The following is a 22,520-nucleotide window of genomic DNA, read 5'->3' as shown; positions in this document are numbered from 1 at the left end:
CTTCCCGCTTCACGGCTGTCAATAAGGGCATTGGCCTTTTGGTTCAAAAGCTGACTGATGTGGCTGCCGGCCCTACGCCTGGCGCGACGACTGTCGCCGAGCTGTAACACATCTGTCGTACTTGCTTGCTCACAGACAACTGCGATAAATAAGACGAAGTCCACGTCCCGCACAGTCATGGGAGACCACAATGGACATCCATCGTTGGAGTACGGTCACAGAAATCGGGAGGTCTGACGCAATCCTTGGTGGCGCGGTCAACCTCATCGACCACGTCCGTGTCGCGAATAGATGCTTTATTTAGATCTCCCTAGAGAGTCCCACCTTCATGAATGACCGCTCGACGGGCTTATACGATTGACAGGCCTACACGATTGACCAAGCTCGACTGGTCATCCGGATGCTAAATAAAGGAAGTTTGTAGGAGAGATCTATCTTTCTCATCATCTCTGAAACAAGGTGGCCTGTATTGATGGCGGTGGACTGTGGTTGAACTTTGCCGATGCTGATGGGCCTTAAACAACAGCTTGTACTGAAAGACGAGAGCGTAGCTATCATAGGTAGGACTCCTGCAAGTAGCCTCCGTGACTCTCAATAATACCTCTTCAAAGGTCTTTCGGCAACTGGCTTGTTGATCATTCATCGAGAGCTGATCCTTCGTCCTTTTCCCCGTGTTCACCGTGCCACTTGCATATAGGCCAGTTATCCATGCCTGGACTCGTCTAATAATTTTCGGAGAAGAGTCAGACTCAGCAGGAAGTCCAGAGAATGCTGAACGACAATCTTACCGGAGGTGACGAAACCTTAGTAGACTCCAGTTTGGTACTCTTCAAGACCTGTGGAACTTCTATGGAGGCAGTGCCTGCCCGTGAATTTAAGCTCCGGTTGTTGCGTTGAGGGAGATTCAGTGATAAAGGTCTGGTAGAATAATCGGGCTCACATTAGCTCCGAATAGTTCAGCTAAGCCGCGGAGGACCTCAAGGTGGCCAATTAAAAACAAGCATTCTGGTATTGGCAAGTTCCTGCACCTCTCGATCCTTTATGGCAGGTAGTGGCTCGGTCGTACCTGCAATCTGAAGCTGATCGGAGCTCACCCTGAAATTTTCCTCCTTCCTTCTACCAATCTACCGCCCACCCAAGCCACTTTCACTTTTTTTCACAACACAAGCTCAACAACATCATGGCGGACGCTTCAGAGGGAGCGGCACCAGCTTCGGCTCCTGAGGAGAGCCCCCTAGGCAACCTCGGAGGTAACTGATCCATCCCGTTTGCACCTTCGATCTTGCGCTGACCTTGGAGCTTCACCGCAGCTATGTTCAAGTGGAGATACAACCATATCTGGAAGCTCTACGGACAGAAGAAGTACGAAGAGGCCGAGGCCGAGGCTATGAAGATGTTGATGGAGCCACGACTTGGGGATTTTCATCGAGCCGGAATGCACTTGCTGCTTGCTGGTTCCCCTCATGACTACGTTGACAATGCGAAGCAAGCAGTTCGCCTTTACGGCAAAATTCTCGAGGAGCACGGTTCCAACTTTTCTCCCAAGGAGCAGAGCGGCATCCAGAACCTCATCAATAGGTCCAAACAAGCCTTGGAGAAAGCGCTCAGAGATCAGAGCGACATTGAACGCAATGTTCGCGAGTACCTGTAAGCTATTTGAACTACGTATTCGAGTGTATTCGAAGCTGACTTATTCTCTTTCCAGTGCCAGCGGCAAGACAATCGATGACCTCCACGACGAGCAAATGAAGGAGCTGCAAGAGCGCGAGATGGAGCTCGCCAGGGTCGAGATGAGCAAGGAGGAAGTCGCCTTGGGATCGCAGGTCCCACCTTCCAGCCAGAGCGTCCCCGATGACGCCGGCGCCGCCCGGAGCTCTGGTGTGGGCGGCTCCCAGTCCGCTGACCGGAAGCTGCCGATGGAAACGGACGAGGAACCGCCGACCTATGATTGATGATATGGAACCATGGCGTCGTTTTTGCCTACTCAGGCACGTTTCTGGTGTCGCTTGTGTGTTGTGCCATCTGGGCGGCAAGATCAAGGGCTAGCTTAAATCCTATTGACTTCGTCTTTATCAGCTAAGCAGAGAGTTACGCAACCAGTTGTACTCATGATTCGCACCGTGCATGATGTGTCATTCGGACGACATGAAATTTTCTGTCCTTCGGGAGGAACCAAGATCCTGTCAGTGCCGGGTGTCGATATGAGTTGAGACGTTTGAGCTCTCTAGCACATTTGGCATCTCCATAAGACTTCATTCATTCTCATACAACATTGGCCTCGCAGTTTTGGTTCGCTGGATAAGTGATTCCAGCTCTACTGTCTTGCGAAACTGACTTGAGCCCAGGTACCACCGCGTTTTCTCATGCAAGTACTCGTCTTGCTTTCACCCATTTTTCACATTCATTTGTATCGCATCTTCAATATTTCTGCAACGTAAAAACTTTGGCTGGCCACGTCAGACCTTTCGGGAGAAATGTATTTTAATTGCTATGAGATAAATCGTTGAATCAAAGCTGCAATAAGTTGAGGCCAAGTAAGTTTGCAGAAATTCAGCAGCACGTCAAGGCGTTGACTGCGAGGTTCAAACATCGCGCAGTTCATGGAAGATATGAAAATTGATGGAAGGTAAATCTAGGAATAGCCTCAGTCCATGAGTCTGGACAATGGTCTGGGCTGGGAACTAAATCAAAATTTCGTATGCTATTGAGCACACGATTCTTCGTGTTGGCCTTGAATCGTTTGGGCTCATTAGACGATATTCCTTCGTTCATAACTTCCCTATTTAAACAAGGACAACTTGCACCTTACATACCTATATAGCACAGCTATCATAGCTGACCGGTTACTTGCATCCTTGGGCTGCTCGCAGAAAGTCACAGCCTTCTCGGCATGTTGATTATATATCAAGATTTTGTCTAGTGTCAGTGAAACCTCCTCTCATAAGTTGTCATTTCCCATTATCCGCCGGCAAGCAACAAGACGTTGTGTTCTTCTGAATGTGGCACTCTCGCTCGACAAGCACTGGCAGAAATGCGCTTCCTGCCTTCAACCTGCCGACGCCGTGTCTCCTCTTACTGGGGGGGGGGGGAGGCTACGGGACTTCCTTGAAATAACTTTATGAGACTTTCATCTTCATCTTACTATTGAGGCTTTTGACCATTTTAGTAAATTTTGATTGATCGTAATGAGTCGGCCATGAGTTGAGCTTGGTGTTGTGTTAATCGGCTTTGGGCCCGTCTCGCAGGGACTGTGTAGCTGTAGTTTTTGCTCAACGCTTTGTCACGAGTTACGCATAGCAAATTAATCTACTGATGATATTTATTCTAAGCAAGCTTGACGCCAATCAGCTATGTTGTGCCTAATGCAAGGTATTTTGGGGACTGTTACGAAAGCTACCTATTTCCTGGCAGCTGTACGCTCCGCATTTCTCTTGCATGTCTTTTTGCCTGAAAAGTTTCCTTTTGCGAGTTGGGAAAAAAAATGTCGCACCAAGGACTCGATCGACGGCGCTTAACGCGGACATGAATCAGTGACATGGCAAATCCGGTTTGTTGAAGAAAATCCCCAGGTTTTGCGACCGCATATCATCACACCTTATCGCTGTGATATCAGAATCCCGATCGACCCGGTCTTGTGGTTGTTATCGCCGTCGGAGACGACAGGGGTCATTGACCAATGAAGTCACTCTTTGGGGGCCACATTCTTGTTGTCCCCTTGGTGGTCCTGCCCCGTGTACTCCGTACAGCTTTTTGCGGGCGACATGCGGGGGCCAAAAAGTGATGAGGGGAAAACGGCCCTTTTATGGGTTGAGCAGCACGAGACAGTGGTGAGCAGAACATCATCTGCCACATGATGTCAATGGCGTTGATTTTCGACTTCAACAGTTGATCACATACACATTCAACGGAAATGTGGGTATCAGAAGACTCAGCAGAGACTCGAGGTTTCAGCGGGAGGAGTTGGTTGATCGCGGCTTGGCTTTTGGTAAAAAAAACTTCCGACCCATGAGCCCCTATCCCCGATCGGCTTACCGGCCGCCTGCTTTGCCAGGTAATCTTGCGAATTTTGCTGGCCCCCACATGAAACCCAGGAAAGCCCTGCCCATAGGCTGTGACTTAAGCGCAGAAAACAGAGAAAAGTTTGTCAAAAGTAATTGCAGGTCCATGGAACTGGGACGGTGGTTACGTCGTCTCATCATGGGCAGTTCGTGGCATGCTCGTGGCTGTCACGTTGCCTGCCCTGACGAGAAAGCATAAGCTTGCAAGCATCGGGGGAGGTTCCTTGGCCTGCCGTCTCGGCATCGCACGATCGGCTCGGTCTTTGCTCATCACCCTGCCGCCTCACGGAGCGCCAAGCCGGCCAACAAATATATTAGTGCTCAGCCAAGGACGCGGCTTCGACGCGGCTTCATTCCGGGCCGGGACCTGAATTAGCGGAGAGATAAGCGGATAGCTAAGGCGGTCTATCGGTGGCGGCCCAGGAACAATGTCTCGTGTCGACGAAGAAGTTTTTCAGGCACGTGGTTGCTGCGCCGTCATACCATGGTTGTTGTAGCAATAATGGAGCACACATTTCTCGTCAGGGGTTGGCAGTAAACCGAAGAACTCCTATTCCAGAAAAAGAACTGGAATCACGAAGACGTCTGGCCGCGTTCCGGGCTGCAGTCTCGCCTGCGCCCACCGGGCAGAAAAATAGGGAGTAAATATTTCAGGAGTCGGCAGAAACGCGACCTTGGACGGCCATGTGCCCTTCTAGATTTTCCTCGTTTGACGTCAGCCCATCGTTCCCCGACTCTTTTTCCCCAGGGAGAAGTTTTCAATGGTCCAACTCTGTTTTCTTCTCCACGCGGAGTCTCCGTATTCCCTCCGTAAGCTCCCGCAAGAGCGCGAGAATGGTTCGGACTGTCACCGAACATCGGGATCCAGAACACGGTGACGGCCCTCACGGTAAAATTTTCGGTCAAACCACCCCCTTCGGGCGGGTCTCGCACAAACGCTATCCTCGCCCGTTGTGGAGTCGCGAGTCAGATGGAAATAACGTCGCGGCCTGATCTCCGGTACCAGAACCTGCAGTCGTCGCCCCATCCATCCCACCATCCACCGCGTTCTGGCGTTGCAGTCCCGAACCTGGAGCGCAGGCTGGAGCCCCAAGGGCAATAGAGCTCATGCGCCCGCAGCACCCGCAACCCGCAACAGCATCCCCAGGTCGGTGTCCGGGCACGCGTCCCTGAGTCCTGGGGTCCTCCACTGGAGAAGAAGGCCTGGAAATGCGGACGAAATCGCTCTTACTTCGGCCGTTTTTCTCCAGCTTCTCCACCCTAACACCAGACTGAAATTTTGGATGACGATGTTGGTGTCGAGGTTAGACAAACAGGTAACGAACATCGGCGAAGAACCCACAACGGATCAATGCGGTCGCCGGGTTGGTTGTTGTTCCAGTTTTGGTCCGTCGCGTGGTATCCGTACGTAGGCAGTTGGTAAGCGGTATTGACTGATCTGCAAAGTTGTTTAAAAGCCTGGCGCCTCCCGTCGTTCAATATCCTTTAGGTTCGCTTGGCAGCTGTCTCTTTATTCCGGTCGACCTTATCAGAGCCGCAATCTGCTTGGTGCTTGGCATCTGCTCTTAATCAGATCCGTAGTATTTCCCCTCGCACGGACAAGCGGAAGCCAACATACACGATGCACGGCGTAACACTAGCCCCGAAGATTTCGGGCAAACACAACCCAGACGGCCAAAATGAGGCTCACGTCGAGAACCTTCAGACATCTCTTCCTGGACTGAACGAGAAGGATGCCCTCGCCGTCGCCCAGGCCGGAGGATGGGAGGTTGACGCTCTCATCGACAGCTTGGAGCGTGAGCTGGAGGCTGCCGGCGGAGTAAAGAAAGGTATCTTCGATCTCGAGTTCACCAACACCAAGTACTTCACCTGGCTTATCGTCGCCTTCGCCTCAATGGGTGGTCTTCTCTCCGGTCTCGACCAGTCCCTGATTTCTGGTGCCAACCTTTTCCTGCCCGGCGACCTTGGCCTCACGGATCGCCAAAACAGTTTGGTCAACTCTGCTATGCCTCTGGGTGCCGTCGGTGGTGCTCTCATCCTCAGTCCCTGCAACGAATACCTCGGAAGAAGAATGTCGATCATCGTTTCTTGCGTTCTCTACACCATTGGTGCTGCTCTCTGCGCTGGCGCCATGAACTTTGGTAAGCACCCTTATTTCCGGCAGTAGCGTACGACGACTGACTCTTGCCCAGGCATGATCGTCTCCGCTCGCGTCATCCTTGGCATGGGTGTTGGTCTTGAGGGTGGTACTGTTCCCGTCTACGTTGCCGAGACTGCCGAGCGTCGCATTCGTGGCAACGTTGTGTCCCTCTACCAGCTCAACATCGCCCTTGGTGAGGTTCTTGGTTATGCTGTCGCTGCCATGTTCCTTCACGTCAAGGGTAATTGGCGCTTCATTCTCGGTTCTTCCCTCCTCTTCTCCTCCATCATGTGGGCTGGTAAGTCATCTTATGATAATATATTTATCTTTAAGCTAACAGGCGTGAAGGCATGCTTTTCCTTCCAGAAAGTCCAAGATATCTCATGCACAAGGGCAAGACTCTTGAAGCCTACAAGGTCTGGAAGCGCATTCGCGGTACTTCCACACCTGAGGCTAGGGAGGAGTTCTTTATCATGAAGGTCTCTGTCCTAGATGAACAGCAGGTTGTTTCGGAAGGTGCTAAGAACAAGCGCTTCCCCTGGATGGACTTCTTCACCGTCCCTCGCGCTCGCCGTGCTCTCATCTACGCCAACATCATGATTCTCCTTGGTCAGCTGACCGGTGTCAACGCCATCATGTATTACATGTCCATTCTCATGCAGCAGATTGGTTTCAACGACGAGAAGGCTACTTACATGTCTCTTGTCGGTGGTGGTTCTCTCCTCATTGGTACCATTCCCGCCGTCATGTACATGGAGAAGTTTGGTCGTCGCTTCTGGGCCAATACCATGCTTCCCGGTTTCTTCGTTGGCCTTGTCATTATCGGTGCCAGCTACCAGATTCCGACTACGACGAACACTACTGGTGCTGTCGCTTGCTACTTGGTCGGTCTGGCCTTGTACATGATGTTTTTCGGTATGTCACCACTTTTGATGAAAACTCATTTTTTATCTACACCCTCACTCCTGGGAACGTAAAACTGATCAAATAAACGCTTCAGGTTGTTACGCATGTTTAACTTGGGTCGTTCCTTCTGAGGTTTACCCAACTTACCTCCGATCATATGGCATGACCACATCTTCCGGTCTACTCTTCCTGTCGTCTTTCATCGTCACCTACAACTTTACTGCCATGCAGGAGGCTATGACGCGCACGGGCCTCACGCTAGGCTTCTACGGAGGCATTGCCATCATTGGATGGTTTTACCAGTACGTCTTTTCCTTCAAATTTTTTTCATACTTATACCACCACTTTCGACGAATATCCTCACTTCTGGGAACGTGTAACTGATCAAATAAACGTTTAGAATGGTGTTCATGCCCGAGACGAAAAACAAGAGTCTTGAAGAGATTGATCTCTTGTTTGAGAAGCCCACGAGCGAGATTGTCGCGATGAACATGAAGGACATCGCCCGCGGTCTCAGCAAGATCTGCGGAGGCGGCAAGAAGGAGAGCAACGCTCCCGGGCGTGAAATGGAAGTGTATGAGAAGAACGAGAAGGAAATCAGTGCTTAAAACATGAGTTAACGTAGTAATGTGGTGGTGGTGGCTCAGAGGCCATCGATGAATGATACCAAGATATCGGATATGAATCGCGAGTAATGCATCCCACACATGGGAAAATAATGCATTCAAAGTGCCAAGTCGCATTTCAATCAATGTCCTTGCATGTTCCGTCCCATTTGCGTTGTGGTACTTGTGGTTGTGGCTGCCGCATTCATCTTCGCCGCGACGTCACCGCAACCGCCGACCCGCGCAGATGCGACGAGAGGCAGTAGTAGCTATGGTAAACAACACAAGACACCTGAATTAACCAATCGTGCAGACTCGCTTCATCTTCGAGATAGTATTGGCACGTCGATTGAGCGATGATGCCGGGCATTCAATACCAGACACTGTGGACGCTTAAGCCGTCAGCAAAACTCCCGGACCGAAAGCGGGGCCGGGCCCGGACCCGAACCCGGGACCGTGCTCACGCCGCCGCTGCCAACAAACCACGCCTACTTCCTCCCCGCGCCTTCCTCCTGCTTTCTCTCGTTACGCCAAACAATGACCGCAGGGCATTTGAGCGCACAGTGATGCAATAATCTGGGCTTGAGATTTCATAGAGTCAACGGCTCCCGCTCCTTCCGCTCCGGCGCTCCGGACCAGGATACGATTTCCAAGGTGTCAATGTGTGAGAATATGAGCTCGCGAGAATTCGAATTGAAGTCATAGAAGCCGCTGGAATTAGACTAGGGAAGACCTGATACGATCATAGAAAAGAATTTCATTTCTTTTGGCCTCAAGTATCTAGGAGTAATCGAACGATTGCGGTCTTACCTTCAACCATGCAAGTGTCGCGGAACATTATCATTTGTCCGTGGCTTTCCTTTACTCAACAAAGCTGCTTAAGCTGGGATACCAATTTTCTCTGCATATCGGATGCATCTTTTCTAGTGAGCTCGCGCTGCTCGACAAGCTCTTTAAGAGCACCTAGCTGAAATCTTCTAGAATTTCCTGATAACTCTCTGTGGCGCCACGATGTCATTGGGCGTGAAAGCTAATAAGTAGTAGAAAAATGCATGCCACATTAGACGTAACAAAGTGAACCATTGCCTATGGGTCTTTCATTACGTGTGAGTGGGTTAGTCATGTGTCCTCGCGTGGGATAAAAGGGCCTGGTTAGCCTTAGCTTCCATGAATAAGAATCTGCAACTTCAATGTCAAAAAGGACCTTAGATCTGTGAATGCAAATCAGACACGCTACAATTATACAAAACAGACGGCCCAGGACTGTCCCTACTTCTACCTTATACGAAATACAATACATAGAATCAGGGTATTACCGTCCCCTATTACCAGCGCCTCTTTTCTTCGTCCATGCAGTTCACGCCCTGAGTAAGAACTTGCTAAGGAATGCTTTAAACTTCTCTCCCGATAGTGAAACCAAGGCCCGATCCATGCTTTTCATATGAATGTCCTCCGGGAGACTGTATTTCTGATCTTTGTCAACGGTCTTGTCGAGGCAAAGCCCCTGGATAGAACACTGGGCCTTGCATGGCCGATTGAATCATGTTCAATGGAACCATGATGCAAGGCACAAGAGCCATGGGCACTTCTGTTTGGTACTCAGAAGAAACTGAGCTCGAAGCCCTCGTTGAGCGAACCTGTCTGAGGTCGAAGCTACTCGTTGACTGACGTCCCGGGCTTCCCAAGTAATATGGAAACAAAAGGTTTGGGTTTTCTTCACCAGCCCAATTTGGGTAGTTACCTTCCTGTAGGAAGGGGCGAAAACTACCATCGGAACCTTTCATATCTTGCGACTGCAGAGGAACCCTGCAAGAGTTGCTAGACCTGTTGCGTTGAGACGATCCCTCTTCAAAGTCGGAAATATGTTTTGCAAGCAGGGGCAGCAAGGGGCTATCGCGAGATGAGCGTGTCCGTAGCGAATACGCAATCGATTGGGGATCCGTCAAAAAGTCATTTTTGGTCCGCTCAGGAACAGCTTGGCTCATGGTCGACTGTTGCGGATGACTTCTCAAGTTGGCACCTCCGTCTCCATTATCGACCTCCTCTTGCAACTCCTCAAGAGCAACTTGCTGCTGTTCTTCGTTATCCTCTGTAATAAGATACTGAACCAAGGCGGCGGGTAAGGTCTCCTCTCCTTGAGCTGGGATGTTCAGCGGAAGCTCTTGCGTCTTCGGTCGATTTTGCTCCGAATTTTCGGTGCTCGGGCAGCGACTGTTTCCGTAACAAGGACTCCCCATCTCAGGGTTCGAAAGGCGCTCTGTCTGCGTTCCTTGGACCGACAAGACTTCCTTTCCCTTTGTACGAGAACAATCATCGCGAATAATCGATGGAGTGAGCCTGGGCTTATCGAATGCCGCAATCACAGTCCCGGCATCTGAGTCCTCATCATCAGAAGCTTCGTGCTCAAAGATACCTCCAATGCCTAAACTGGAGCCATTGTCGTCACTATCTGTCCCAGTACTCGATGAACTTGCACTTTCGTCATCGTCGGATGCAAGCTGGCCTTCCTGTAATGCATGATTCTCTAGATCGGCGTATGTATATCCTGCGTCTTCCGGAATAGACCCAGACGGTAGTCTTCTAGAGTAGTGTTCCCAAGCCCAGTATGGCTCTTGCGTTTCAATATCGTTTCTTTGCAGGTTCGGCGGCGGCGGTGTTGATGTCTTTTCAAGATACATGAACGGGTCCAGAGTTGCGTTCCTTGTTTTGTCGTCTCCTTCTGTACTGCCTGCTACGCCATCGTCCGACGTCTGAAGGTCCAGAACCTTGACATTGTCAGATGAGCCGATACTGAGCGCCTTCGTGGCTCTGCAAGAGCTACAGCTCGGAGCCTTCAACCTAGCTGAGATCTTTGAGCTAGTAGACCTACTCCGACTGGTGGTACTCAGACTCAAGTAGCTACTGCTTAGTGAAGATCGTGAGCTGAAAGACTCGGTCTCTGACGATGAGCTTATGTATCTTCTCTCTCGTTTCATAAACTCAAGCCGCACTTCGTCTCTGATCTGTTGGCGCACTCGTTCCTTCTCTTCCTCTTCCTCTTGAATTCGTCGCCTCTCCTCTTGCTCATGTGCCAGCCTGGCTTCCACCTTTGCTTCAGCATCCATTCTGAGGCGATGTGCTTCCTGTTCCTTCAGCTGCTCCCACTCGGCTCGGGCACGTAGTTCTGCCTCCAGTTTCGCTCGAGCGATTCTCTGGCACTCTTCGAGTTCTTCTCGTTCCTGTATTCGGCGCTGTTCTTCAGCTTGCCTTTCAGCTTCGATTGCTTCTCGGGCGGCTTTCTCTATTTGTGCTTTTGCTTCCTCGAGCTCTTTTCTGGCGGCCTCCTGAGCAAGTCGGATTTCTTCCATTCTCTGCTTCATGTGCTTTTCTGCTTCTTCTTGAACCCTTTTCTCGAACTCTTCCTGCCTCTGGCGCTCCTCCCTCGCTCTTTGGTCTTCTTTGACTTTCGCTAGTTCCCTTCTAAGACTTTCAATCTCTTCGCTTTCCCGACTTTTATCTGGCGACAGGCTTGGAGTGGCTTCAGGCGGTGGCGGGGGAGGAGGCCCTCTTGGCAAAGCTTGCGATGACATGTACGGTATATGTGCAGGTTCTACGAGCGGCGGCGGCATCCCACAAGCACGGCCAGGCATAGAGCTGTATGAATTCATGTTCATAAAGGGGCCTGGTGGATGGTAATCGGGAGGAACCATCCCAGGAACATTTTCGTGAAACTTTGGACGACGATATGCCCCTGTGATATAGTCATAACTCCCGTAAGTCGCGTTGTTCGGGCTTGAATGCATCTTCTCGTTTGGCTGAGATGACTCCTGGTTCCAAGTATGTTGACGTGATGGGCCTACTCCAGGTGAATCGTCCCTATTCCTGCCACTAGTTGGACGCCTGTGTTGCCGCCAAAATGACGAAGGCTCTTTGCCCTTGACGGACGGTCGGTGGTATGATGATGATCTTGGTGGGGCTCTTGAACCCGCTGCAGTATGCAAGGGCCGATATCTTGGTGCCGGATTTGTTGTGGATTGTGAGGATGAAGATCGGCGGCCCTGTCTACTTGGAGATCTCGAGACTGAACTCACGACTGAGTGTTGGGGTTTACCATCTGCATCAACTATATGAACACGGCGCGTGGGTCCAGGCATACTGGACCGCTCCGCAGAGGTTCCAGTGTTTTTGCCTGGTCGAAAAAGAACCAAGTCTGTACAGGAGCGTTCCGGCATGGGAATGTCACCGTCGCCAGGTCATCGTTGGAGGTTCAGATGCACGAGGTCGAGTTGTGAAGTCGCGTGGAGGATCCGCAGGCAAAAAGAGAAAATCCGATGCGGCTGTGAAGCACTCGCATAATTAGAAGAAAAGAAGAGGGGCCAGGGACATGGGAATCCAGGGCGGGTGCCCTCGCGCCAACTTATCCAAACTAAGGCTGCCACGCTGCAACAGACCATTGAAACCAGCCACCGACTTCGCCAACAAGATACCCCGCAGTCGTATGCAGTGTTCAAATGTTGTGAATGGTTGAGAATCAGAAGCGTCGGTACCATTGGCCAGCCTGGTTTTAGACAAAATCGTTTCTAGGCGAGTGAGCTGACATACCCTGGTCTTAGTGGCTTATCATGCATATGCGCTCCATTCTCCTGCGCCAATTTTGCGACCCTCTCCGCTGCGAACCAATTCGTTGCCTCACCATTTAATAGGTCACCGTACCCGAAGATGATTGCCTTGTGTTTCCACTTCCGACTGTCAGAACTGTGTTGTCAGCGACCACGTTGTCATGTCCACGATTGGAAACCACGGAACTGGGGCCCAGTCTCTCATTCTTGGCACAGCTCCCAAATTTTCAGCGCGGCGGATGGTCAGCCCGTCGATATTCGGAAAGTCTCGAATATTGCTGGTATGCCAGGTCTCATCCTTCTTCGCAATTCCATTAAACCTGCAGGTAGCAAGAGTGATCATAGATGATTGCAAATCAACATTCGGCCTTTGAAAAGTCAGATTTGCTTGACAGGATACTAGGCGAAGAAGGGGAAGGTCTATTGGCATCTTGTCGTTTGAGTTGAACCATGCATGCCGCTCTTGGGTCGGCTGATCAATTCAAATGTGAGTTGTAGGTTTCCTATCGCAATTGGAGGACAAATCAACTACGCCACCTGGTGGGTCTGTCAGTTGAGTGTACATTGAGACCCGTTATGAACTCGCTGGCATAGCGTTGGACCCCGTTTAATGGCTCATTCAAGTCTCTAAAGAGACCAATGTGGAATTGCATAGACCTCTACCATCACAGGGAAGGCCGGGAGCGCACATAGATTACTCGTTTCCCAGGGAAGACCTGGAACTGGGGACTGGCTCGGTTGACATGAGTGAATTCCAGACAAGGCAAGCATTAATCGTGAGTTTCTCTGGATAGATGGTAGCAGTAACTTGTGAGTCAACATTTACCACGTCCCTTCGCCGAAGCCGGTTAGTTGCTTAGGTGGTCTAACTCGTACTGTACAAAGATGATGCTTGAGAGAGAGTGTATTGGAGTGAGTCTGATTGGTATCTGAGCTTTCAAATTGCACTATAATGCCTTGAAGGTCGCTGATTGTGGACGGTCCCGAAAACACATTGGCTCCATGCGAAGAGAAATCAGTGGCTTCAATATGTTCATACATAGAATCACCATGATAAAAAGAGACTAGATTATTCATACGCAAGAGTCTTTGAACACGGGGTAAGTGTACGAGATGTCGCTGATTGTGGGTGTGTAAGCTTATGCATGGGTGTCTGACAATTGAGTTGCCCAACCTCCACTTTGATCCCTCAACCAATTGAAGCCAACCAGGCAGATACCGCAAAAGCCCGCATGACACCATACCTTGCGGCGGCTAGCCTCCACGTGTGAACGGATTCTCCAGTTGCGGGTGTGGAATTGAGCGCATTCAACGCCCATGCGGTTGAACACGTGCTCCGTAACTGCAGGTATGGACGACTCAAGCCCTCCAGTCTTGAAGAGACACGCATTACCTTTTATCGGGCCATCCTCAAGCACAGTTCAAATCTTTCATCTCCGACAGAACTCGTGTACGTTTGGATCATGCTGTTAAATTTCGGGTCCAGTCAAACCGCAAGATCCACTCACGATGTACTAACAGCCCTGAAAAGCGCAGAAGATTTGTACTCGAACCTGTACCGCATATCTTCGGCATTTCATTCGGCGACGGAGCAACACCCCGCATGTTATCGGTAAGCAGTAGGAAAGGGTAGGAGAGTTGGGCTGTTGGCCAAAGAGCTCCTTGAAGCCGTCGTCCAACCGACTCAGTCACCACCTCAGTCGTTATCGAAGGACGGGCAGCAGAATTGGAGGGCTTTTCGAAGAAGGTGTTCAAGATACCGCCATTTGGGGATGACAAGCTAACTCCCTCATTTCGCAACTATTACCTCGGACTCCAGAGCGTCAACCTCGGAAGTGGGGGTCAAAAATGGCACTCCGGGACACAATTCAACGGGAGTTTTGTGGCGCCTTCTCATTCTCCCAAGTCCTAGTTGTTGTATTGAATTGTGTTCAATTCAGCAAGACCGAATGGCCAAGCGTTTCAAAACTCCAAATATCATCACATTCATATTCGTGTTCGTAATCCCGTCTTCGTAATCCCGTCCCAATTCCTCTGGAGTCATCACCTTCCCAGAAACCTTTCATGAATCCCCAAGTTGCCCGTTATCCTGCCTGCTTTGTTTTGTTGGGGATGGCAATCCCAGTGTATGCTCTGAGGTTTCTCTACTACCGCTGCTGTCCGACCATTGCCAGCTCGCCTCAGGGGGAGATGAATGTCTGAACGTCGTTGAACCAAAAGCAGACTCTAGGTCAAAGTCTGCAGACAACGGTGACAAATTGTTGCTATCGATATCCGGTAAAAGGGGTACTTCCCCACTCGTCAACCTCCTGAAGCCCGATAAAGAGTGCGGTCGTAGCATGCACTCATCTCGTGGCATCATCCGTCCTTGTTTCGTCCATGTCCTGTCCTCGTATGACAGTTCAATCTCCATCGTCTTCATGATACCTGAAGATGGAGGTTCGGGAAGAACACCAACACTCGCAGTAGCTGACTTTCCTGCTGTGGCGGTGCAGGACTCCGACCCAGAAGAAGAGGAAGATGACGACCCGGACCCTGATCGTAGTGGGAAAGTCCAGGACGCCCTATTTCTGTTCGGTGTTGGCCGACAGGATCGTGACTCTGGGCCTGAGATTCGTGATTCGTAGGTGAAGTCGTCAAAACGCAACCTCGGCATCTCCATCGACTGCGACGGCTCGCTCCGTGAGAGAGAGCCTCTGAAAAAGTTCTTAGACATCGTGTCGGTCGTCTCGCTCGTTACGCCCGTTAACTCGATGGTAGGCAACGATCTAGTCCTCCAAGGCCCCCTACTCTGCTCCTCCCGCTGCCTCCTTCCACACAATTCTCGGACGAGAGGCGTGAGACTCGGTGCACAAGCAGCGGTGATACCGATTCCAGGTTCGACAGTGCTCCAAATGGCGAAGTTGGCGGTCTCTCCTGTACGATGAAAGAGTAAGCACGCGTTTTAAATGCCATTCATGGGCTTCGTGCCCCTCCAAGCTGGTAAAGTTTAGGTGTGCATGGGCAGATCGATTGACGTACGAAGAAAGTTTCCCTCGCTCAATACAGACGGTACTGTCACCGCTCGAATAATAGTGGCGATACTCGCGCTGCAAAAAGTCAATTCATGTTAGCATCTCCATCACCAATCATAGTTATGCCACCGGAGCGGAAGGTTGGGTGTTGCGCATGCCACCAAACCATCGAGATGGGAAACGTACATTGAAGCAAACCCTAGCAAGAGCACAACCAGAATTTTGGTCTTTTTGCGCAGGTCCAACGACCAGACAATAAACAAGGGCAATATCCCAAATGTCCAGTCCGCAATGCAGTTCAGTGTGGCGGCTGTGAATGTGGTGCCGAGAACGACGGTTTTCGAGAAGCAATGGCCTGGGGTACGAGGACCCTCGTCCCAGAATACGTGTACCGGTCGGCACTGGAAGGCGACGAGGAACAGGTACAGAAACCCAAATACCAGCGTCGACAGCAGCAGTGCTCGCAGAATCCAGACGTGCGTCGGAACGATCGCGATGCGCAGAAGTAGGATGCCGACGCAGACTTTCAGGAGGATTGTCGTGAGGAGATACAGGAGTTCGCCAGCAAAGAAGTACTGCACGTTGGAAGTCAACACAGCAGTCCGGTACTTTCGTTTTGTTGTCGTCAAATCTGTCGCAGAGGTGGACCCCAAATCTGCAACGTACCTGGAGGGCTTTCCGTCGATCTTCTGGCGTTATCTGTGTCGCATCGCGACCCGTACCATGCACTACTCCCAGGATTTCGGTGACCAAAAACACCGTAAAAACAGCTTGCAGCAGGCAAAGAAGCTTGTCGTCGGAGGTCACGGTTCGCGTGATGAAAACTTTCGAGTACAACCGCAGAGCGACGGCGATGGGCGTGAGACAGAGAAAGAGAATGGCAACCGCAAGAACGCGGCGAGGTCGGTTCGGATCGATGTCGACGTCGGCATCCACCATGCTCCGATGGGGATTGAAGTCCGTTTACGAGGTCCACCACTCTCTACTCGGGCGACATGGCGGCGGGCAGCAGAAACGGGATCAAGGTATGTTGCGAGAAAACAGAGAAGATCGCGGGCAGAATCCTTCGTCTTCTATTGCTGGAACAGGATCCCCAGCAGCGTTGGGCCTGGCCCCTTTACGGCGGTCGACGGCAAGGGGGCACGGATGCGTAGGGGGGGCGGCTAGGATCTACGTCCACGCGGCGTCCGGCGGAACTTTAAAGAGGGCGGGAAAAGAAAGTATTTGGGTCGGCACTTGAGCACAGGAACTCAAGATCAGCAGTCTTGAGTCACGGGCGGAGGTTAAACGACGGTACGAATAGAGTCTTCTCGGCTGAAGTATGGCAGATGCAGTAGGTTGACGGCACGACGGGAAGGATGACCCATGAGACAGACTCGCGAGAAGCTTGAAGAAAGCTTGAGGAAAGCTTGACACTCGGGGAGAGGAGCGGCACCAGCTCACATGTCTATTGGGCATGTTCACCTTCTAGAAATGCGATCTTCAACCAAATTGGTGCAAGCTACCCGCAGACGCCGTCCACAGCTGTGGCTTAAGGTTGGACCAATCGGGGCCCTGAGTCAGTGGGTTTTGGCTGATGTCTTGGACAGTTTAGCTCTTTTATGCAAACGGCATACCTACCTAGGATCGAGCTGCCATTTGTACGATGCACCGATCATGGGGAAATTCATCTGGAGAATGCGGCCGTTCAAGCTCTGGAAAGAAAGACAGAAGATCAAAAGGCAAAGGAAACATGATGCGTTGAGGTGTCAACATTGACGGAGATCTGAGACATTGGGTTACTAGTCTCGTGCGCGTGTGGCTGAATATATGGGCAGATAGATTAGATGATATGATGAGTGAACGACGGAAAAGGCAATGGACACGAAAATATGCCACTGGCGTCAGACGGTCTGGACTTTCTCTCCGCCCGCCCCGGGAGTCTTCTCGTCAATGTCCACAGCTCCAGACATCGTGGAGATGGCGTCGAGCTCAGCCACCCCGCGTAGGACGGGCGCATGCCCAAATGTGCCAAAATAATCAAGGTCGTCCACCGCTTGTTTTTCCGGCATGGGCCACAAATAGTCCAGGAGGAGGTATATCAGACCTGACACAAGACAGCCCACAAACCACGACAATTGATAAAGCCTCGTCCAGCCCGCCCATACCTCGCTTGGAGCAACAGCGCGCTGCGCCAGACCTGGGATGAACAGCCACGCGCCCAGGCACCAGGCGATGGCTGCTCGCCAGTTCCATCCCTTGGTGTACCAGTAGATGCTGTTGGACGAGTTCCCGTAGAGGTCGGTCAACTTGATTGTCCGCTTGCGGAGGAGGAAGTAATCAGCGAACATGATCCCCATGAGCGGGCCGAGGAAAACGTTGAAGCTGCCCACGACGGTCAAGAAGTTGCTAGCGCTATTGAGGAGCGCCCAGGGCTGCATAATGAACACGAAGACAATAGTGAAATAGCCCCCGCGGCGGACCGTGAACCAACGCGGTAGCAGGGCGGCTAAGTCGATTCCGGCGACCACGCAATTGGATGCGACCACCATGCCGAACTGCGAGAATATGAAGGCGATGCTCGCAAACGCGATCCCCGCTCGGGAACCAGAGTTATCTTCGTTCTTACGCACGGCTTCCAGGAAAGCGTAGGGCTGCCACAGGAGCTTGCCCTCATCGGGGTACAGCGTGGCGGCGCATGAAGTGCAGATGATCCCGACGCAGGCTACGATGATGGTCCCCAAAGGTACCATGATTAGCTGCGCCAAGACCTGATCTCCCGGCTTTCGTGCTTATCGCGTGTAGTCCGACTGAGACCACATGTGCGTGGCGATGCCCCCAATATTTGCCGTAACAGCCGCAACGAAGGCCCAACCGAGATCGCCTCCCGTAGCTGGCTTGACACCCGAGACCTTACTCACATCTGCGACAAGGGCACCTCCTCCCTCAGCTCGCACGGTGGACCAGATGAGAAGTACAAACACGGTTGTAGCAACAGTTGTGGAGGCGATCAGAAACGGTTTGCGATAGTTTTCCGGGCTGAACCAGATCATTGGGAGACACAGGAGCAAGTAGAGTACGAAGGATACGAGGTCGTACGTCCTCATCGTACCATCCGCGAGCTCTGTGTCCAGATTGAGAAAGGACGGCCAGATGCAAGTCAAAAGAACCTTTAGGCATTGGCTTCCGTACCACGTGTTGGTGGCTGTCCAGACAAAGGATAAGAAAACGCGGATGGCCTTCGTTGTTATTAGCCAGCATGTCAGAGGAATTAGTTTGAGCCTCCGAATGGCGACATACCATTGGAAAGAGGTAGCCCCAGATGCCCCAGTTCTGCTTCATCCATAGGGGAAAGCCAATGTGCCACTTTGCGCCAGGGTGACCGCCAGCTATGCAGACAAAGCCAACAAAGGTATGGGCGACGATGATGGCAATCATAGATTGCTATGCTCATTGATTAGTTGATTATGTGAGGCGGCAGCCACAGAGGAAGACGACGCTTACCCAAACATTGAGTCCCAGAGAAATGAGGGAAGATCCTGTTGTCCAGCCCCCAACATTGAAAGAACCTGTCACCATCCAGAGGCCAACGAACTCCCATGGGCCATATGTGCGGCGGGAAGGGGGCAACGGCCGCGTGTCTTTGTTGACGTAAATGTCCACATCTGTATCGGTATCTCGATTTACCTCAATGCGTCTGATGAGGCGGCGACTCAAAAGTGTTGGTGTCGCCATCGTTCAATACTAATCGTTGCTGTCGACTTGACCCAAAGCGAGAGAGCCGCCTATGAAGTTTTCAACTCTCTTAAGCCAGCATGAGAGTGTATTTTGCTCGGGAGGTTTAATTTTATAGAAAGCTATTGATCTTTTCGCAAGACAATCTTTCGCCGAGAATGATAAGAGGTCCAATTCCGTTTCTGTTGTGCCCGTCTCGGGCATTTGCCGGGTGTAAGCATGCTTTGTAGTCATGATAAGGATCGGTCTCTCGATACCGAGAGCTGCGAAGATAGCAGAGAAGCCCCTCTTCGTGACCCCCAGCAGACCATACCCTTCCATGATGATTGTGGACCCATGCAGATGTTCATGACCAATGGGAGAGCTTGCATCTCCAAGGACTGCAGTTAACCAGTTCACCAGTTTAGCAGTCGTACGCCCCGCGATAAGCTTGCATGTCCGTGGTAGCCCCGCAGTTCGAGCTGATGTCGAAGAGTTGATCAGTTCTTCCGAAATAACAGTACGAGCTCCTATCAAACCATCGTATCTTCTACAGAAATTCGTGACATCTTCACATATAAGTTGTAGGTGCTAGCGGGAGGTTTTCATCAAGACCCATCAGGTCCCTTACCAAAAGCGCCGTCGTAAATTTTATTCCCAGTCGCGCAACATCTTGACCACAGAATCATCAACATTGATCTCGACATGTCTCAAACAGAAACGATTTCTCAGTCCGGGATCGGGAAGAGGACCGTCACTCTACATAACGGGACAGTGTTCAGCTTCAACTCGAACGTCTCCACCAACCTTGAGAAGATCCCCGTCATTGACGCTGCGGGCATCTGGAGTGACGACATCACGGAACGAGACGCCGTTGCCCAGGAGATTAGAGAAGCTTCGAGGGACATTGGGTTCTTTTACTTGATCAACCATGTGAGTATTACTAGACCATTTATGAAGGGAGAGGAGGTCTTAATCAATTCGACGCCCCAGGGAGTCGATCAAAGATTCGCGGATGAGACCATGAAGCAGGCGAAGCGTTTCTTCGCCTTACCTGAAGAGAAGAAGATGGAGGTCTCCACCGGTCTCGTGCCGAACGAATACGTCGGTTTTCATCCAATGGAGTGCTACAACCGCAATGGGTGGAAGCACCAAGGTGGGCCGCTTTTATCCAGAAGCCAGGTTCGTGTTGCTAAACGCCGTGAAAGATCTAAGCGAAGCCTTCAACTGGGCCTACGATGCCCGAGAAGACCCAGAGGCAGTCGACAAAACCGAGAAGTCAGTCAGCATCTGGCCATCCGACATGCCCGGATTCCGCGAAAATCTCTATGCCTATCATACCGAGCTGCTTCGTCTGTCTCGTCGCCTGACTCGCATCTTTGCGCTCGCTCTGCACTTGCCTGAAGATTATTTCGACGAGTACGTCAAGCGGCCAGAGGCAGGCATGCGCATCTTGCATTACCCCGAGCAGAAGCACTCAGTGGACGATCAAAACGGCATCGGCGCACACACTGATGTGGAGTGCTTCACCATCGTCACCCAAGATACCTCAGGGGGCTTGGAAGTACTTAGCAAAACCGGGAACTGGGTGAAGGCAGAGCCTATTCCTGGTTCGTTCGTTGTCAATATTTCCGACTGCTTCATGAGGCAGACGAATGACTTCTTCGTGTCGACAATCCATCGAGTCATCAACAAAAGCGGTAGAGAGAGGTACTCGGCCCCGTTCTTCTTCGGCTTCGACAGGCAGAAGGTGCTTGAGCCTGTGCCGACTTGTATCAGCGATGAGAATCCGATGAAGTATCCGATCATGACTGGTGGGGAGTATTACGCCTTCAGGACAAACAAGCAGAAGTCGACAAACACCAGGAACACCAAGGCAGATCAGAAGTAATAAAACATATTTGAGCTTTTCTGCAAGAGTGCATCGGAGCTGAACTAAAGAAAGATTTTGTCTGCGTATAGGAACTATTTATCACGCTTCTTGTTCGTTTGCTGGCAGGTCAAAAGGCCAAGTAAAGCTGTTCAAAAGGGTTGCAGAGAGAATGTCGCCGTCCTGTCCATATCTTGACATATTCTCTGAGTACGGAGACCATACAAGTTGCGGTTCAGTTTCGGTCGTGATCTCCTGAGTCGACGGAGATACACGCCGATCCACGTCCGTAAGTCGAGACAATAGGCGTTGTTTTGCGGTCACAGCAACGTTGCTGTAGTTCTCCAAGTGTCCCAAGAAGCCCATCATAGACGTGACAACCCCTTTCAAATTGCCATAATTTGATCGTGACAAGTTGCACCTGCCCGAGACGCCAATCAACATATGGCCAACACCGGCAAGCTGCTGAACAAGAGGCGACCCACCAGCTCGGATGTACTCTAAGGGTATTGCCTTCATGTTCTGCATCATCTCTTGCGCTGTCTGACATGCTGCATGGAAGTTATTTTCTTCTGACATTGTTGACAGCATCCTTGTGAGGTGGATAGTGCACAGAATATTTGCCGCCTGGAAGCCGCACCGATTTCTCCCGTTGTCGCTCGATCGAGTCGTCGCGCTACCAAAATGCGGTAACAACTCCGCCTGAATCTTGGAGAGCGTCTCGAATATTGCTCGAGATTTACTTGGGCCGTTATTATTGTGCAGTATTGACCTCCGATTCTGCTTCCGCGTCCGGAAATCTGATATTGCGTGCTCAAGAACCCGGTACAAATCGGTCGTCAAGTTCCATCCTTCAAACCAGTTCTCAAACTTCCCATCTCGGCCGGGGATGAATGCTGAATGATGTGTCCCACAAGGATAGCTAACATCAGAATGAGCCTCGGGGCAACGAATGAGGCTCCCCAAAACACAAGCTGTGTGCACTTCTAGTCGATACAGCGCCCACCAAAGACGGCGTCTGACCTCTCTATCACATTCCGTTGTGTCACCCGGCCATCGCGATTCATCATGTAAGCTGAACCGGGCCGACATGCCATGATAGAGTGCCAAGTAGTTATGGATCATGGCCGTGTCACCTTCCTGCGCCCCAAGTAAAGCTAAGAGGCCATATGATCGTATAAGATCGATGTCCGGACTGTCAAAATCAACAGGCACAAGTCGCACAGCCTCCTGGAGATAGTCGTTCGCGAGACTTGCGAAGTCAGACGGAGCCATGTCGTCGGTGAACAGGGCTCGCTTTCCAACATGTTGAGCACTTAGAGCGCACATGCAAATGAGACTCATGTACTCCGACGAGCCGGATGGGAATGTGCCCTCTCTCCAGCCAACCCATAGCTCTCTCTAGCAGAAGAACGGGAATCTGCAGAGCAGATGAGCGACGATAACGACGATCGCGAATATGCGAATACTTACGTTGGATGTATCGTGTCCAAGTACACATCTAGCAGCGCAGTCACGATCTTGCGGTTATCTAATTGACAGCGCCCGTCTTTGCCATCACCGTGGCTACCGTCAGAGCCTCGCGGCTTCGTGCCCCGCTTCTTGGGTTGCCGGTGCCGCGTGCACTCTTGGCCGT

The 22,520-nt window shown here is 51.3% G+C and overlaps 7 protein-coding genes across 7 annotated transcripts; 3 read left to right on the top strand and 4 right to left on the bottom strand.

The window, feature by feature from the left end:
• Positions 1-1,312: 1,312 nt before the first annotated feature.
• Positions 1,313-1,952, top strand: CGGC5_v001626 (uncharacterized protein; the record flags this gene model as incomplete). Its single annotated transcript, XM_032026079.2, has 2 exons — positions 1,313-1,647; positions 1,706-1,952. The coding sequence occupies 2 exons, from the start codon at positions 1,313-1,315 to the stop codon at positions 1,950-1,952; spliced, it is 582 nt and encodes a 193-aa protein (XP_031877392.2).
• Positions 1,953-5,679: 3,727 nt separating this feature from the next.
• itr2 (Myo-inositol transporter 2) lies at positions 5,680-7,712 on the top strand (the record flags this gene model as incomplete). The annotated part of the gene is made up of 5 exons (XM_032026078.1): positions 5,680-6,199; positions 6,251-6,496; positions 6,547-7,113; positions 7,199-7,406; positions 7,505-7,712. 5 exons carry the CDS (start codon positions 5,680-5,682, stop codon positions 7,710-7,712), a joined length of 1,749 nt encoding a protein of 582 aa, XP_031877393.1.
• A 1,475-nt stretch (positions 7,713-9,187) lies between these two features.
• On the bottom strand, positions 9,188-11,056 carry CGGC5_v001624 (Reticulocyte-binding protein 2-like protein a; the record flags this gene model as incomplete). The annotated part of the gene is made up of 1 exon (XM_066150859.1): positions 9,188-11,056. One exon carries the CDS (start codon positions 11,054-11,056, stop codon positions 9,188-9,190), a length of 1,869 nt encoding a protein of 622 aa, XP_066009893.1.
• A 3,887-nt stretch (positions 11,057-14,943) lies between these two features.
• On the bottom strand, positions 14,944-16,260 carry CGGC5_v001623 (uncharacterized protein; the record flags this gene model as incomplete). The annotated part of the gene is made up of 5 exons (XM_032026077.2): positions 14,944-15,003; positions 15,048-15,223; positions 15,329-15,396; positions 15,508-15,896; positions 15,988-16,260. 5 exons carry the CDS (start codon positions 16,258-16,260, stop codon positions 14,944-14,946), a joined length of 966 nt encoding a protein of 321 aa, XP_031877398.2.
• Positions 16,261-17,204: 944 nt separating this feature from the next.
• On the bottom strand, positions 17,205-18,053 carry aclS-0 (Transporter aclS; the record flags this gene model as incomplete). The annotated part of the gene is made up of 1 exon (XM_032026076.1): positions 17,205-18,053. One exon carries the CDS (start codon positions 18,051-18,053, stop codon positions 17,205-17,207), a length of 849 nt encoding a protein of 282 aa, XP_031877399.1.
• A 39-nt stretch (positions 18,054-18,092) lies between these two features.
• On the bottom strand, positions 18,093-19,035 carry fur4-2 (Uracil permease; the record flags this gene model as incomplete). Its single annotated transcript, XM_032026075.1, has 3 exons — positions 18,093-18,539; positions 18,601-18,744; positions 18,805-19,035. 3 exons carry the CDS (start codon positions 19,033-19,035, stop codon positions 18,093-18,095), a joined length of 822 nt encoding a protein of 273 aa, XP_031877400.1.
• A 684-nt stretch (positions 19,036-19,719) lies between these two features.
• hxnY-2 (2-oxoglutarate-Fe(II) type oxidoreductase hxnY) lies at positions 19,720-20,905 on the top strand (the record flags this gene model as incomplete). Its single annotated transcript, XM_032026074.1, has 3 exons — positions 19,720-19,947; positions 20,008-20,170; positions 20,223-20,905. 3 exons carry the CDS (start codon positions 19,720-19,722, stop codon positions 20,903-20,905), a joined length of 1,074 nt encoding a protein of 357 aa, XP_031877401.1.
• Between the last annotated feature and the right edge of the window lie 1,615 nt (positions 20,906-22,520).

The sequence above is a fragment of the Colletotrichum fructicola genome (assembly GCF_000319635.2).
Source record: "Colletotrichum fructicola Nara gc5 chromosome Unknown KSG_Nara_v1_contig01, whole genome shotgun sequence".
NCBI classification, from domain to species: domain Eukaryota; kingdom Fungi; phylum Ascomycota; class Sordariomycetes; order Glomerellales; family Glomerellaceae; genus Colletotrichum; species Colletotrichum fructicola.
The sequence above is the reverse complement of the archived record's forward strand: the minus strand, read 5'-3'. Positions and strand labels throughout refer to the sequence as shown.